Below are 14,945 nucleotides of genomic sequence, written 5' to 3' on the forward strand. Positions count from 1 at the left end.
TACTAATTGAAAAATTTATTTTCTTGAAAAAAGGAATCAAAAAAATAATTCTTCCAAAGAGAAGGAGAAATTGTAAAGTCTATAAAAGTCGAAAAACTAAAAGTACTCTCTAAATTGAAACATTCTTCCCGATTCTAGAAATGAAACTGAATTTCGCAATGTTTACAATGAAAATATTTTTTTTTGGTAAAAAGCTCGAGACCTAAAATCTGATCGTTTTAAATATTTCTATTTGGTGTCAAAAGAAGCCCTAAACAGTTTGATCCCCCTGCCGCTCTAGGATCAACACCCAAATCATCCCCTGAGCAATAAAAAATCATTAAAAATCCCTTAACTTTGAGATCTACAATTTTATTATTTTAAAAGTTTTCATTTAATGTCCAAAAAAGCCCAAAACAGTTTCATCCCCCGAACACTCTGCGATCACCTCCGAAATCATCCCCGAAACATTAAAAAAAATTTAAACCTCTAACCATTTGAAAGAAAAAATTGTAGGTGTAAAAGTTATGGGATTTTTAATGATTTTTTTAATGTTTGGGGGATGATTTTGGGGGTGATCCCAGAGCGGTAGCGTAAGGGCTTGTTTTCGTTGTCGTAAACGTTGAGAACTTCAGTTTGATATTCTAGAAACGAATTTGATAAAAATGAGAAATGAGCAATCACTTTAAAAGGAACTCCGAATTAAGATCTCTCATTCACTATCAAAGCATGTTCTTCCCACAAGAATATATATATAATCTATCCAAAGATAGAAGAATTCCTCGAAAAGATTATTCCCTAAATTATTGAAATTGTTTGAACTAAAAAGTAGTTAAACAAAGCGTATTTGAACTTGGAGAGGCGCGGAAAACAATAAAGTTGGGTCACAGATTTACAGAAGATAAGGATTATATCTTTCCTCTGAAATCTAGACATTTGGAATTCATCCCAACTTCCGCTTTCCAATGATGGCGAGACGAGGAAAGATTAAAGAAGCCCAAATTGCTGTGGACTTACTTCTGAATTCATATCGCGTGTTCGAGTACGTGCATTCCAACGAATCAGAAAAGAGCTCTTGAGAGGAGATTGCTTCGTATTTTTATTACATATTTTAACTGGAAACGTATAACTTTTTAGGTTACGTTGAATTTAATTTGGAAAGATCTATGGACAATCGGTTTGGTCGATCGCCTCACCGAGGATTGCAACCAATGGATAATGGAATGCTGTGCCCACGTGCATTGCTTGATGCTATCTGATTTTACATTTTTCGTACCTCCTTCCTACCTTTCAAGTTCCAGTGCATTGCTTTTCACTCTCGTGCAAATTCAAATTCTCTTATTTTAATATCAATTCTCAAGAGACACAATCTATTATAATGAAAACACTTGCAATTAGTGACTGGTGATTTTTCATTTTCGAAATGTTGCTTTTTAATTTTAAATTCACCTGAGAATTCACCATTTAAATTCACCTGAGAATAATTTGGGGGTTGAAAACGGGATGTTCCGGATAAAATAGGGAAATGAAACTTTTTTTTAGTGCCGTTGGACATCAGATGGAAACATTCTAAAGCAGAAAATTTTAGGTCTGCATTTTAGGGAATTTTTTTTCGATTTTTCAATATTTTGGGGGTTGAAAACGGGGTGTTCGGGATTATATAGGGTAATGAAACTTTTTTCGGTGTCTTTGGACATTAGATGAAACCATTCGGAAGCATAAAATTTTAGGTCTGGATTTTAGGGAATTTGTTGGATTTTTTTTCGATTTTTCAATATTTTGGGGGTTGAAAACGGGGTGTTCCGGATGAAATAGGGGAATGAAACTTTTTTTAGTGTCTTTGGACATCAGATGGAACCATTCTAAAGCATAAAATTTTAGGTCTGGATTTTAGGGAATTTTTTTCGATTTTTCAATATTTTGGGGGTTGAAAACGGGGTGTTCGGGATTATATAGGGTAATGAAACTTTTTTCAGTGTCTTTGGACATCAGATGAAACCATTCGGAAGCATAAAATTTTAGGTCTGGATTTTAGGGAATTTGTTGGATTTTTTTTCGATTTTTCAATATTTTGGGGGTTGAAAACGGGGTGTTCCGGATGAAATAGGGGAATGAAACTTTTTTTAGTGTCTTTGGACATCAGATGGAACCATTCTAAAGCATAAAATTTTAGGTCTGGATTTTAGGGCATTTTTTTCGATTTTTCAATATTTTGGGGGTTGAAAACGGGGTGTTCCGGATGAGATAGGGTAATAAAACTTTTTTCAGAGTCTTTGGACATCAGATGAAACCATTCGGTAGCATACAATTTTAGGTCTGGATTTTAGGGAATTTGTTGGATTTTTTTTCGATTTTTCAATATTTTGGGGGTTGAAAACGGGGTGTTCGGGATTATATAGGGTAATAAAACTTTTTTTAGTGTCTTTGGACATCAGATGGAACCATTCTAAAGCATAAAATTTTAGATCTGGATTTTAGGGAATTTTATTCGATTTTTCAATATTTTGGGGGTTGAAAACGGGGTGTTCCGGATGAGATAGGGTAATAAAACTTTTTTCAGAGTCTTTGGACATCAGATGAAACCATTCGGTAGCATACAATTTTAGGTCTGGATTTTAGGGAATTTGTTGGAATTTTTTTCGATTTTTCAATATTTTGGGGGTTGAAAACGGGGTGTTCCGGATGAGATAGGGTAATGAAACTTTTTTCAGTGTCTTTGGACATCAGATAGAATCATTCTAAAGCATAAAATTTTAGGTCTGGATGTTAGAGGATTTTTCCCGATTTTTCGCTATGTTAGTGCTTGAAAACGAGGGTGTTCCGGATGAGATAGGGGGTTGAAACTTTTGCGGGTACCTATTTTCATCAAATAGACCTATCTGAAACTTTTAAATTTTAGGTCTCGCACAAAAATTTTTTTTTGTAAATTCGTTTTTTTAAAGTGTTGCAAACTTCAGCGAGGTTATATTCATTGCAAATTTAAATAAAAGTTTTAAAAAGTTAATTAAAGCTATCATTCTTTAATAGGCCGTGAATTGGACAAAATATTTCAAGCAATAATTCAGTTTTATAATTAAGCTCTCTTTATTAACACTTTTAAAAAGGTGTCTTTCAAACAAACCCAGTTTCAACAAAATACAGGAACATTCAACCAAACAGTTGAAACTTTATCCGAAAACTACCAAAAGGACGATTTTTTAACAACGAAAAATTTCCAAGTCAAGAAATCAAAAGAAAAAACGAATTTTCTACAAGACAGTAGAATTTTCCACCAAAAAGATATTTTTTTACCAAATAGTTGAATTTTAAACTAGTAAAGATGAATTTTCAAGCGGACAAAATGAGTTTTTACCCAAATATGTGATTTTAAAACAAGAGATTGCAGTTTCTACAAAACAGTATATTTTTAAACCGATAATATGAATTTTCACAAACAGAAAGTTAATTTTCCACAAAATACTGGGATTTTTTCAATACAAAAATAATGAAATTAATTTTCTACCAAAATGACAAATTTAAACAAAAAAGTTATTTTGTAACCAAATAGTTGACTTTTAAAACAGAAATAATGAAATTTGAAGAATCTAGATGAATTTTCAACATAGAAAGATTTTTCAATCAAGAAATAAACCAAATTTAATCAAAATTGTTTACAAAGTACATTTTTAACCCGATAATATGAATTTTCCAAAAAAGAAAGTTTATTTTCGACAAAATACTGGAATTCATGACCAAAGTCATCATTATTTAAACAAATAGTTTTTTTCAAACTAAAAAAAATCAATTCTCAAAACATATATTAAATCTTATACGAAAGAAATGGCTATTCAAAAAAATTTATTTTTAACAAAGCGCAAAAAAAATACTCTTGGACAAAATATTTGCATTTTTAACCAAAGGAGATCAATTTTTAAACAAAAAAGATCAATTTCCCACTACAATTTTTCAATAATAAAATAACACAAATTTCAACCAAATTATGGAATTTTCATGCCAAGAAATACAATTTCTTCTAACCCGAGAATATGTTTTTTTTTCAACAAAAACTTGAATTTTCAACAAAAAAGGGTGACTTTTAAACAAAAATCGTTAAATAAAAAAAATAATACAATTTTTAACTAAATTAGGAATTTTTAAGAATATAATAGTAGACTGTAAACTTAGAAAAAATTTATGATTTGTTTCAAAATTGAATTATTTGCTTAAAAATCCCATAATTTTATTAAGAAACCAAACTTGGTTGGAAACTTAACTGTTTTTTTTTAATTCCCTTTTTTTGGATTAAAAATTCAATAATTTAATTGGCATTATATTTCCTTCTTAGCTAAAAAAATTTACTTTTTTTTTTAAACTTTAACTATTTTGTTGCACAATTGTACAATAATCTTTTTTGGTTAAAAACGTAAATTTCTGGCACAAAATTAATCTGTTTCAGTCAAAAATTAAGTGTTTTGTTAAAAACTCAACAATTTAGTAGAAAATTGAACTGTTTGGTTAGAAATTTTTGTTTGTTTATTTTGTCACTGAAAATTTACCTATTATTAATGTATTTGGGCTTGAAAAAACAACAATTTGGTTCAAAATTAAACTGTTTTGTAGAAAATTCGTATTTTAGTGAAAATTAGTTCTCTTGAATGACAATTTAACTACTCCGTTTTTGTTGAATAATGGGCTTATTTTAGTTGAAAAATTCAACTATTAAATTTAAAAATTTTAGAAGAAAAAAACTAAAAATGGATCAACTTATTTTGCAGAAATCTAATCTTCTGGATTAAAAATATAATTGTTTGGTTGATATTCATCTCTTTTGGTTCAGGATTCAACTATTTTGTAAGTAAATTAATACTTTTTGGTTCAACTGAACTATTTTTGATTAAAAATAAAAATCTTTTCTTGCTACGAATTCCAAAAAATATATTACATAATAATTTAATTTTACAATTGATGTCTAGGTCTTAAAACTCTAAAACAAAATTTGGTTCAAACACTTTTTTTCTTTGATACAGGGCCAAATAAATATTTGGCCAATTTAAACAAATGGTTCAAAAGCATCATTGTTCATTTCATGGGAGTTTTATTTGAATCCGACAAATTCTATCTTTTATATAGGGGCAAACAAATCTTTGTTTGCTTGAAACAAATATTTTCTTTGGTAAATGGAAAAATAAATAAAACATGAAAAAAGGTCATTGAACTTATCATTCTCAAATAGGCAGATAACTGGTAAACAGTGATTAGAGATGTTTTGACATTTTGCATAACAATTCCATTTTACAATTAATGTTTCTTTCTTAATGTAATGCTAAAAAAAGGCATTAAAATTATCATTTTTGAGTATTTTTAAATATGATTTGAGCATTGATGTAATAAATTAAATAATTATTAACGAATTATAATGTTTAATTACAATTTGATTTGAAATTATTTAGATTAGTTAATTACAAAATGGCTATAATTAATTTTAATCGTTTTCTAAATGCAAATAATAAATACATAGATTGTAATCAAAACGCGAAAATATTGCAATAACCTGCAATTTAGTTTCGAAAGAATTCAGAATAAATTAATAGGAATTCTGTATGAGTTTCCTATGGATCCAAATGAATTGCAAAAAAGTATTGGAAAATCTTCCTCAATTCATTAAAATATTATACTAGAAAATGTTTTAATCACTCAAAAATTCCATAGAATCTTTTAAAATAGTCTAAAATTGTTGTAATGCTTTTAAATGTTTCGAAATCTTTTGTAACATTTTAAACCTCTTTAAAACCCCTTGGAAGTGACTTGTGTTTTTTTAAACTTTAAGTAAATTACAAACACTTTAACAATATGTAAAAATGCATTAAATTTGAAATGCAGTATAATTCAAGTATATATTAAAAAAGTCAAGGTTAAAATTTAAAAAAATTAATGGAATTTAAAAGAAATGAGTGCATTTTGAAGCATTCAAGTGATTTTAGAATAATTCGAGTTAAGTTATGAAAAATTCAAATGAATTACAAAAAATCAGGATATGTTAAAAAAATTCAAGAGAATTTAAAAGAATTTAGGATAAATAAATAAGAATTCACGTGGAATTCCACACGATTTAAAAGAATCTAAAATATTCCATTGGTTTGAGTAAATTAAAATTGCAATGAGTTGAGCAGAATTGAGTGAATTTAGAAGAATTCAACGTAATTTAAAAAACTGCAGGTGAATTAAAAAAAAATCAAGAAAATTTAATATCATTCAGGATACATAAATAAGAATTTAGGCAGAATTCCACATCATTAAGAAAAATCAGAAATATTTTATTGATTTCAGCAAATAAAAAAAACGCAAATAATTGAGTGAATTTAAGTGAGCTCAAGAAAATTCAGGTCAAAATAAACAAAAATCAGGAAATTGAAAAGAATTCAGTGTGAATTTCAAATGGATTTAAAAAATCCAAAAGGTTTAATTGATTTTAGTATGTAAATTAGAAAAAAAAAAATGAAGTAAGCAGAATCTAGTGAATTTAAAAGAATTAAAGTGCATTTAAATATATTCAGGGTAAATTTCAAATGAATTCAAAAAATCTGAAACATTCAAAAAAAGTATGTAATGAAAAAAATTTGAATGAATTAATTTTATTTAGAAGAATTTAAAGTAACTAAAAAAATGCAAGTTAGATTTAATAAAAAGCAAGATAATTTAAAAGAATTCATGATAAATCAATAAGAGTTCAGAATGAATTCCACTTGAATTAAAAATGTGCCATTGATTCAGGTAAATTAAAAAAAAAATCAATCAAATGAGTAGAATTGATGGAATTTAGAAGAATTCAAGTAAATGTAAAAAAACAGGTTAAATTACAAAAATTCGAGAATATTTAAAAGGAATACGAGAAAAATTAATAAGCTTTCAGGATGAATTCCAAAAATCCAAAATATTTAACTGATTTCAGAAAATTAAATTTTTAAATGCAATAAATTAATAAATTTGGGCAGAATTCAATTAAATTAAAGAAAATTTTTAATAATTCAGGTTATATGAATAAAAATTCAGGTATAATTCCAAACCAATCAAATCAACTTAAAAATGCAATAAATTGATTAGAATTCAGTAAATTTATAAAAATTCAGGTAAATAAAAAAACGGTTAAATTAAAAAAATTGCAATAAATAAGAATTTGGGGTGTATTTTAGATTAATTGAAAAAATCGAAAACACTCCATTGATTTGAGTAAATTAAAAAATGCAAGTAATTAAATATAATTGAGTGGATTTAGAAACATTAAAGGGAATTCAAGAGAATTCGATGAAATTCTTACGCAATAAACATAAATTAAAAATCCAAAATAATTTAATTAAGTTCAGATAAATGGGAGTGAATAGAATTAGTAGATAAGAATCAGATAAAATATATAAGAATTTGAGGCAAATTTCTTTGTTTTAAGTTATTGAAAGAAGTGACTAATAAGTGATTTGAGAAAAAAATGAATCGAGCAGAATTTAGAAGAATTCAACGTAATGAAAAAATTGCAGGTGAATTAAAAAAATTCAAGAAAATTTAATATAATTCAGGATAAATAAATAAGAATTTAGGTAGAATTCTACATCAATTAGAAAAATTAAAAATATGCCATTGATTTCATCAAATAAAAAACAAAGGCAAAGAATTGACCGAATTTAGAAGAATTTAAGAGAACTCAAAAAAATTCAGGTGAAAATAAACAAAAATCAGGAAATTGAAAAGAATTCAGAGGGAATTTCAAATGAATTTGAAAAATGCAAAAGGTTTAATTGAATTTAGTATGTAAATTAGAAAAAAAGTTGTTTAAAAAGCCCTGATTATTTTTGACAGTTACTTAAAGTTAAAGCACTTCTTAAACAAATGCCCTAACTATTGCCATTTTTTTTGTGGAAAATACCTAAAAATACAGGTTTCTCCTGACACTGTAAATAATATAGTAAAATACAATAAAAAATATATTAAAAAATAGACTCACTTTGGGCGAATGCTGCAGTCGAGAGCAACACCAAGGCTAAAATCTCTATCCTCATCCTGAATATCTTCGAATCCATTGCACCTGTTGTGTTATGAAATATTGAACAACGCACTTCACTTAAAATTCCACAAATAGTATTTTTTTTAATTGTTTAAAACAATTAAATCGAGTTCCAGTTCAGACAGTTCTGCATCAGACAGCTTCCTTTTATTGACACCACGAGAAACACGTGCGAATCGACAATAAACTCCTGGCAAGAATGGAAGACTGAGAGTCAAGTGCCTCTTCTTCGAGAAGGCGTGACTTTTCTCGGGAAACAGAGCGTGTAGCACTTTCCACAGGATTTACCAAACTATTCCCACCTTTTATAAACCGAATTTACAAATTTATCATTCATAACCTCCCAGTTTGTTTACAGTTTACAACTCATGAGAGCACAACAATCCGAAATCAGGGACAATACAAAACCCGTAAAAAAGTCCCTAAATCCTTCTCCGAGGAGCAAAAAAACTAGGTTAAAGACTTCGTCCTTCCGATTTTCTAACAGGTGATTTGACTCGTCACGTGAGTGATGCGGCGCGAAATTTGAATTTCTATTGTCTCTTGGATGTCAATGGCATTGTCAAGTGTTCTGCAATTAGAATTGCTAATGCCATCGTAATTTCAAACTCGAATGAAGCAAGGTGACAAATATCGCGATAAGATAAAGTGACAATCTTGGACGCGACTCGCGCGCTTCAGGAGTCCGTAAGCAAATGCCAATTTGAAGAGCCAGTGAGAGCGAGGTTCTTCTGAGGTAGGTGAGCTTCCCCCACTCTTTCCCTTCGCCATGTGCGTGCCACCATCCTCCCTCCACTATGTTTTCCCCCTCCTTAGGGCCGTTGAGCGCGTGTGCGGTCGACACGTCAATTATCTTTGAAAGATCGAAGCTCGGCTTGGGAGCAACAGAATCTCTTTTGCCCAAAGTGGTTTATCGCACTTGGCTTGTTTTCATCTCGAAATCACGGAACCTCATTTCCGCTCTTTTACAAATATTTATCAGCTTTTTTGATATGAAAGCATTTTTTGGAATTTGAAAGTTTAAAATAATAATTATCAGGGTGCGTCCGCCTTAGGGAGTGTACGTAAATTAGGTAACAGCTCAAGAGCGTAGGGGGTCGAGACAAGTTTTTACGATTTGTTACGGAAGGGGGGTGGGGATCCTTAGTTCATGTACGTCATTTTTGCAAATTCGCAAAAAAAAGGTTCCCCGCAAGATTATCTTTTCAGTTATGAATTTTATTATTTGGTAGAAAATACGAGAATTTTCTTCAAAAGACATCCTTTTTGTAAATTCAACTGTTTTATTAAAAATTTGTGTTTTTTTTTTTTTTGGTTAAAAAATTCAACTATTTTTGTTTAACCTGTTGTTAAAATTGATCTTTTATTGTGGATTAGTCAACTGAAATGTTTTGTTTGGTGAAAACTATTTTTTCTGAAAATTTGTTTTTTTATTTAAAATTTAATTTTTTAAATAGAAATATTGCATCTTTCTTGGATAAAAAGTGCAACTGTTTTGTTGAAAATTCAAGAATTGCCTACAAAATTTACATTTTTTTTTAAATTCGTAGTTTTGTGTTGAAAAGACATTTAAAATCGTTTTGTATGAAAATTCAACTTTTTTTTGAAAATTTATCTTTTTGATTTAAAAATTAACCTGTTTTTGTCGAATTTCCATTTTTCATACAATTGTTTGGTTTGAAACTTAAGTATTTCGTAGAAAATTTACTTTTTGTTTAAAATTGATATATTAGTGTTAAAAAATGGACCGATATCTTTTCTTGATGCAAATTAAACTTTTTTGTTTTTCTTTTTAATTAAAAATGCATCTGTTTAAGGAGAAATTACATCTTTCCTGGATGAAAATGTAACTGTTTGGTTGAAAGTTAAACTATTTTGTTCAAAAGTCGTACTTTTTGGTTGAAAATTCTACCATTTTGTTGAAAATTTACTTTTTGTTTGAAATTTCTATTTTGGTGTTGAAAAATGCAGAAAAATCTTTTCTGGATAAAAAACAAACTATTTTTTTTCTTTTTAATTAAAAAATAATCTGTTTAATTAAAAATGATAGTTTTCTTGGATAAAAATGCAACTGTTTGGTTGAAAATATAACAATTTTGTTAAAAAGTCATAGTTTTTCGTTGAAAATTTAACTTTATTTAAAATTTAATTAAAAATTCATCTGTTTAATTAAAAATTAGATTTTTCTTGGATAGAAATGCAACTGTTTGGTTGAAATTTCAACAATTTTGATGAAAAGTCATACTTTTTCGTTAAAAATTTAAATTTTTTGTAGAAAATTTACTTTTTGTTTAAATTCAATATTTTGGGTTTGAAAAAAGAACTGAACTCTTTTCTGGGTAAAAATTCAACTATTTTTTAATTTTTTATGAATTAAATATTAATCTGTTTAATGAGAAATTTCATCTTTCTTCGATAAAAATGCAACTATAGTTGGTAGACAATTTAACAATATTGTTAAAAAGTCATCCTTTTTGCTTGTCTGTTTTAGTAGAAATTACATCTTCTTTAAGAAAATACAACTTTTTAGTTAACAAATATTTTTCTTTGCTTGAGTATTCAACTATTTTGTTTGGAAGATTTGATTAAAGGCTTTGTCTTTGGTTGCTTTATCTGTATAGTGGAAAAGCTTTTTTGCATTGTTTAAAATTATTTTTTTAACTACAAATGTAATGCGTCTTTTTTTTAAGAACCATCTTTTTTAGTTGAAAGTTCTCCTTTTTTGGTACAAAAATAATTTTCTTTGTTTGAAATTTAATTCTTGCTGGGTAAAAGTACATTAATTTCATCGACAATTAATTTTTTGCTGACAAGTCATATTTTTTGTTTGAAAATTTAATTTTTGTATAGAAAGTTCATTTTTGGACATTTTAACCCGATTACATAACATTTTTAATTATGAACCTTTTGCACCATCAAATTCGTAATATCAGAATTTCTAAATAAATAAATTAACTTCATCGTAAAATTTATTTCTAAATGTTTCTAAAAGTTATTGCTAGTAGAGAAAATTCTAACTGTAAATGATTGTTTAATAATGGAAAATAATTATGTTTTAAACATTTCGCTACCGCACTGTAATTTGCAAACTTTCTCACTTTTTGAAAACATGAGAAAAATTAAAGGAGGAATTCTGAGGAAATTTTTCATTGTTCGGGTTTTATTCTAGAAGAAAAATTTTAAGTTTTGACGATTTCAAAATGTGCGGAAAAAGAATATGAATACTGAGACAAAATTTCTAATTTTTTAAGATATAAAATTTTTCTGGTAAACTGAATTACAAAACACATTTTTAATTAGTTTTTTAAATTTTTAAGAAGAGTGTGAAATATTATACAGAAAACTTTTGCAATTTGCCATATTACGTAATTTTAGAAAAAATTTGAGTAAGTTTAAAAGAAATTCAAAAGTTTTGAAACGTTTTAAAAATAATTAAAACTTGTAAAGATTTTTAAAGGATTTTGTAAGGTTTTCACAAAAATGAAAAAATGTGCTTAGGTTCTTAGGAAAAATGAAAATAATGTTTTATTTCGAAAAATTAATCGTAAGAGACTATTTGAAAAAACCTCAAAACATTTGAAAAATTGTCAAAGTAAAATCTGAACGATTTGTAGACAATTTTTTTTAATTTTGAAGCATTTTTTTTAAAAATGAACTTTAGAAGAAAATTAGAAAAGAGTTTTAAACATATCAAACGATTTTATAAAATGTCGAAAAAAAATGTAGAAGATTTTGAAGCAAAATATTTTAATTTGGCAAGATTAAAAAATAAAGTGAAAATATTAGAGTAGATAAATTTAAGAAATATTTAGTAGAAATGAAGAGGTTCAAAAAGAATTTTAAACTGTAAATGATTTTGAAAAAATGTAAATTTTAAAAGTTTTCAAGAATAAAATTTAGAAGATTTGAAAGAATTTATTAAAATACTATTAAAAATAATAAAAATTTGTTTAAACAATTATGTTTTTTAAATTGCAGTAATTTGTTTTAATGAATTTTCGTTAAATTTTAAGTTTAAAAACCAATTTTCAACAAAAAGCGAACAATTGACTGGTATAAAAAATCACTGTGGACTGATTAATCAGTCGTTAAATCCGTGCTATTTGAATCAGTCAAAATTAAGTTTGAACCAGTCACATTTGACCGATTCAAATTTAGAGTAGAGAAAATTAAAATTAAAATTTGATAAAACCATTTGAAACTTTTTATTATTCTCGAGTTCATTTAGATTAATTCCAAATATATCAATTTCAACTATTTTTAGAATATATTTTTGCAAGAAAATGTTTAAAATTAACAATTGTCGGAAATTCTTTCTTTTTTACCTTTCTTTTTTACCTCCCTTAAAGACTATTTTCTCACGATACAATAAATTTCGATAACTTATCTCAAACCTGACAAACTCAACAATCCTAAAATACACTTTCTTAATTTTGAAGGTAAACCCTCGGAAAAATCTCAGTGATTCTTATCTCTAGCCTTGTAAATTTTACATAAGAAACTTTTCGGACTCTGAAAGATAAGATCCATCAAAGATCAGTCAAGTCAAAACCGTTCAGGTACCTTATCTTTTCTTAAAACAAAAGACTCATTAGAGTATATTTAGTAATATTTTCTAAATAACCAGTAAATAAAGTTAATTCTTTCTCTCCGCTTTCGCACTTTTAATTTTAATTAGTCAAAAGTGACTGATTCCAATCAGTTTTGAATAATTTAAATAATTCGAATTTAACGACTGACAAATCAGGTAAAAGTGTTTTTGAATTAGTCAATTTGACTTACTGATGAAATAAATAATTTTTAATTATTGAATCTGTTGAATTTTCATCTTAAATTTTCAACAAAAGAGATGAATTTTCAACTGAAAAAGATTCATTTTGTAGAAAAAAAATTTCAACCATGTGCTAGTGATGAACCATTAACCAAAAGAATGCATTTTTAAACAATCAGTTCAGTATTAAATCAAGTTGTTAAATTTTTAACAACAAAGAAAAGATTTTTCTGTCAATAAGATTAATTTTATAGAAAAATATGACTTTTTGTTGCGAATTCATAGTTTTTTAAAATTAAAAATTCAACTACTTGGTTTAAAGTTCAACTACTTTCTCAATAACAAACTTTTTTGGCTAATGATTTATTATTCTTGTTATAAACTAATTTGTTTATTTCAATATTGAACTATTTTATCTCAAATATCTTTTCTTCGTCGAACAATTAATTTTTTAAATTGAAAATTGAATTATTTTATTTTTTGTTGAAAAGTAATTCAGGAATTTCAGGATTCAACTGTTCCATTGACAATTAACCTTTTTTGGTTGAAAATTCAAGAAAATGTATTAAATCCAAGCTTCTTTGTTATTAATTTAGCTTTTTGTTTGTTCATAATTCATAATTGTAGTTAAAAACTTATTTATGTGATTGGCAATTCAACCATGTTGTTGAAAATTCGTTGTTTTTTTTTGGTTGGAATTTTTTTTTAATTGTCAATTTACCTATTCCATTTTAGGTTAAAAAAACCCTTTTTGGTTGAAACTCCCTACATTTATTTGAAGTCTTAATATTTTGTTAGAAATTTGTCTTTATTGGCTGAAAATAAATTTTTTCAATGAAAATTCATCTTTTTGGTTAAATTTGACTGTTTTTAGTTTTTAATTAAAATATTTAAGCGCTCAAAATCTTTTAACTAATCACAAAATAGTTACGATTTGTAAATTAAAATACAACACGACAATTTTCAACTAAAACGGATACACGTACACTTTAACTACATTTTTTCAAATATCGTAAATAATATAAATTAAATCAAAAACTGTGATTTAAACTTCTGAGAAATTACAACCATAAATTGTAACTGACATTTTTTTCGATTTGTTTTTAAAGAAGGTTCTCAAATCACCTACGGCTTTGCCGATTACATTCTCATTACGAAACTCGCGCTTGATAACGTGTGTTCAATTGAAAAATGTCATCAAGATAATTTGTAAATTTGATTAAAATCTACTAAAAACAACGCTTTAAACTTATGGATCTCTTAAAAAACCAAAAGTGCATATTTTTGAAAATGATTTAACTTTTGAAACTTTTATCTAATTATAAGAAATTTCATGATAATAGTTTCGAAAAACATATATTTTTTATCTAATAAAAATTTGGATTGATATTTCTTGATCTATTAAAAATTTTTTTTTCCTTTTTTTGAAAATTTTCAAAATGTTGAAAAGCATACAACTTTTTCAAAATTTATCGAATTTCAAAATGTCATTAGGATAATTTGCAAGTCTTTTTGACCCGTACCAGAAAATTTGACAAAAATTTCTAAGAATCAAACAATTTTTATCCCAATTTTGAAAGAGCTCAAACTTTTTGAATTTTTGTCTAATGGGAATATTTAACTGACATAGTGTCTAAATACATTTGACATATAGTGATGAATTTAAATGAAATTTCCTAATCTTTTAGAAAAATATTTTTTTACATTTTTCTCAACATTTTCAAAAATATATAACTTTTCTAATTTTCATCGAAATTGAAAATTATATTTGGATAATTTGCAAGTCTTCTACCATCTATAAGAAAATTTGACTAAAATTTCTAAAATTTAAAAAAAAATGTGAAAAATTTCAAAATGCTTTTATTTTCTAAATTGTGGGCTAATCGAAAAATTAGGCTAGAATAGTTTTGAAACATATTTGGTATCTAGTGAAAATTTTAAATGAAATTTCTGGATTTATGAAAAAAATAATTTGGTCTATTTTTTGAACATTTTCAAATGTTTGAAAAGAATATAACTTTTTTAAATTTTATCAAAATAAAATTTTTTATTTAGATGATTGGCAAGTCTTTTTCTCACCTATAAGAAACTTTGAAAAAAATTTCTAAAATTTTGGAAAAAAAAAATTAGAAAATTTTCAAAATGCTATAATTTTTTAAATTG

General features: G+C 26.6%; 1 protein-coding gene across 1 annotated transcript in view; it reads right to left on the minus strand.

Moving 5' to 3' along the window:
• LOC117169241 overlaps positions 1-8,682 on the minus strand; it is a 139,152-nt gene extending 130,470 nt beyond the window's left edge. Inside the window, exon 1 of the mRNA XM_033355511.1 lies at positions 7,952-8,682. Within this exon, the coding sequence (XP_033211402.1) occupies positions 7,952-8,027 (76 nt within the window). The 5' untranslated portion in view covers positions 8,028-8,682. The remainder of the gene's footprint in view (positions 1-7,951) is intronic.
• Positions 8,683-14,945: the final 6,263 nt, after the last annotated feature.

Source organism: Belonocnema kinseyi, chromosome 3 (assembly GCF_010883055.1).
Source record: "Belonocnema kinseyi isolate 2016_QV_RU_SX_M_011 chromosome 3, B_treatae_v1, whole genome shotgun sequence".
Classification (NCBI taxonomy): domain Eukaryota; kingdom Metazoa; phylum Arthropoda; class Insecta; order Hymenoptera; family Cynipidae; genus Belonocnema; species Belonocnema kinseyi.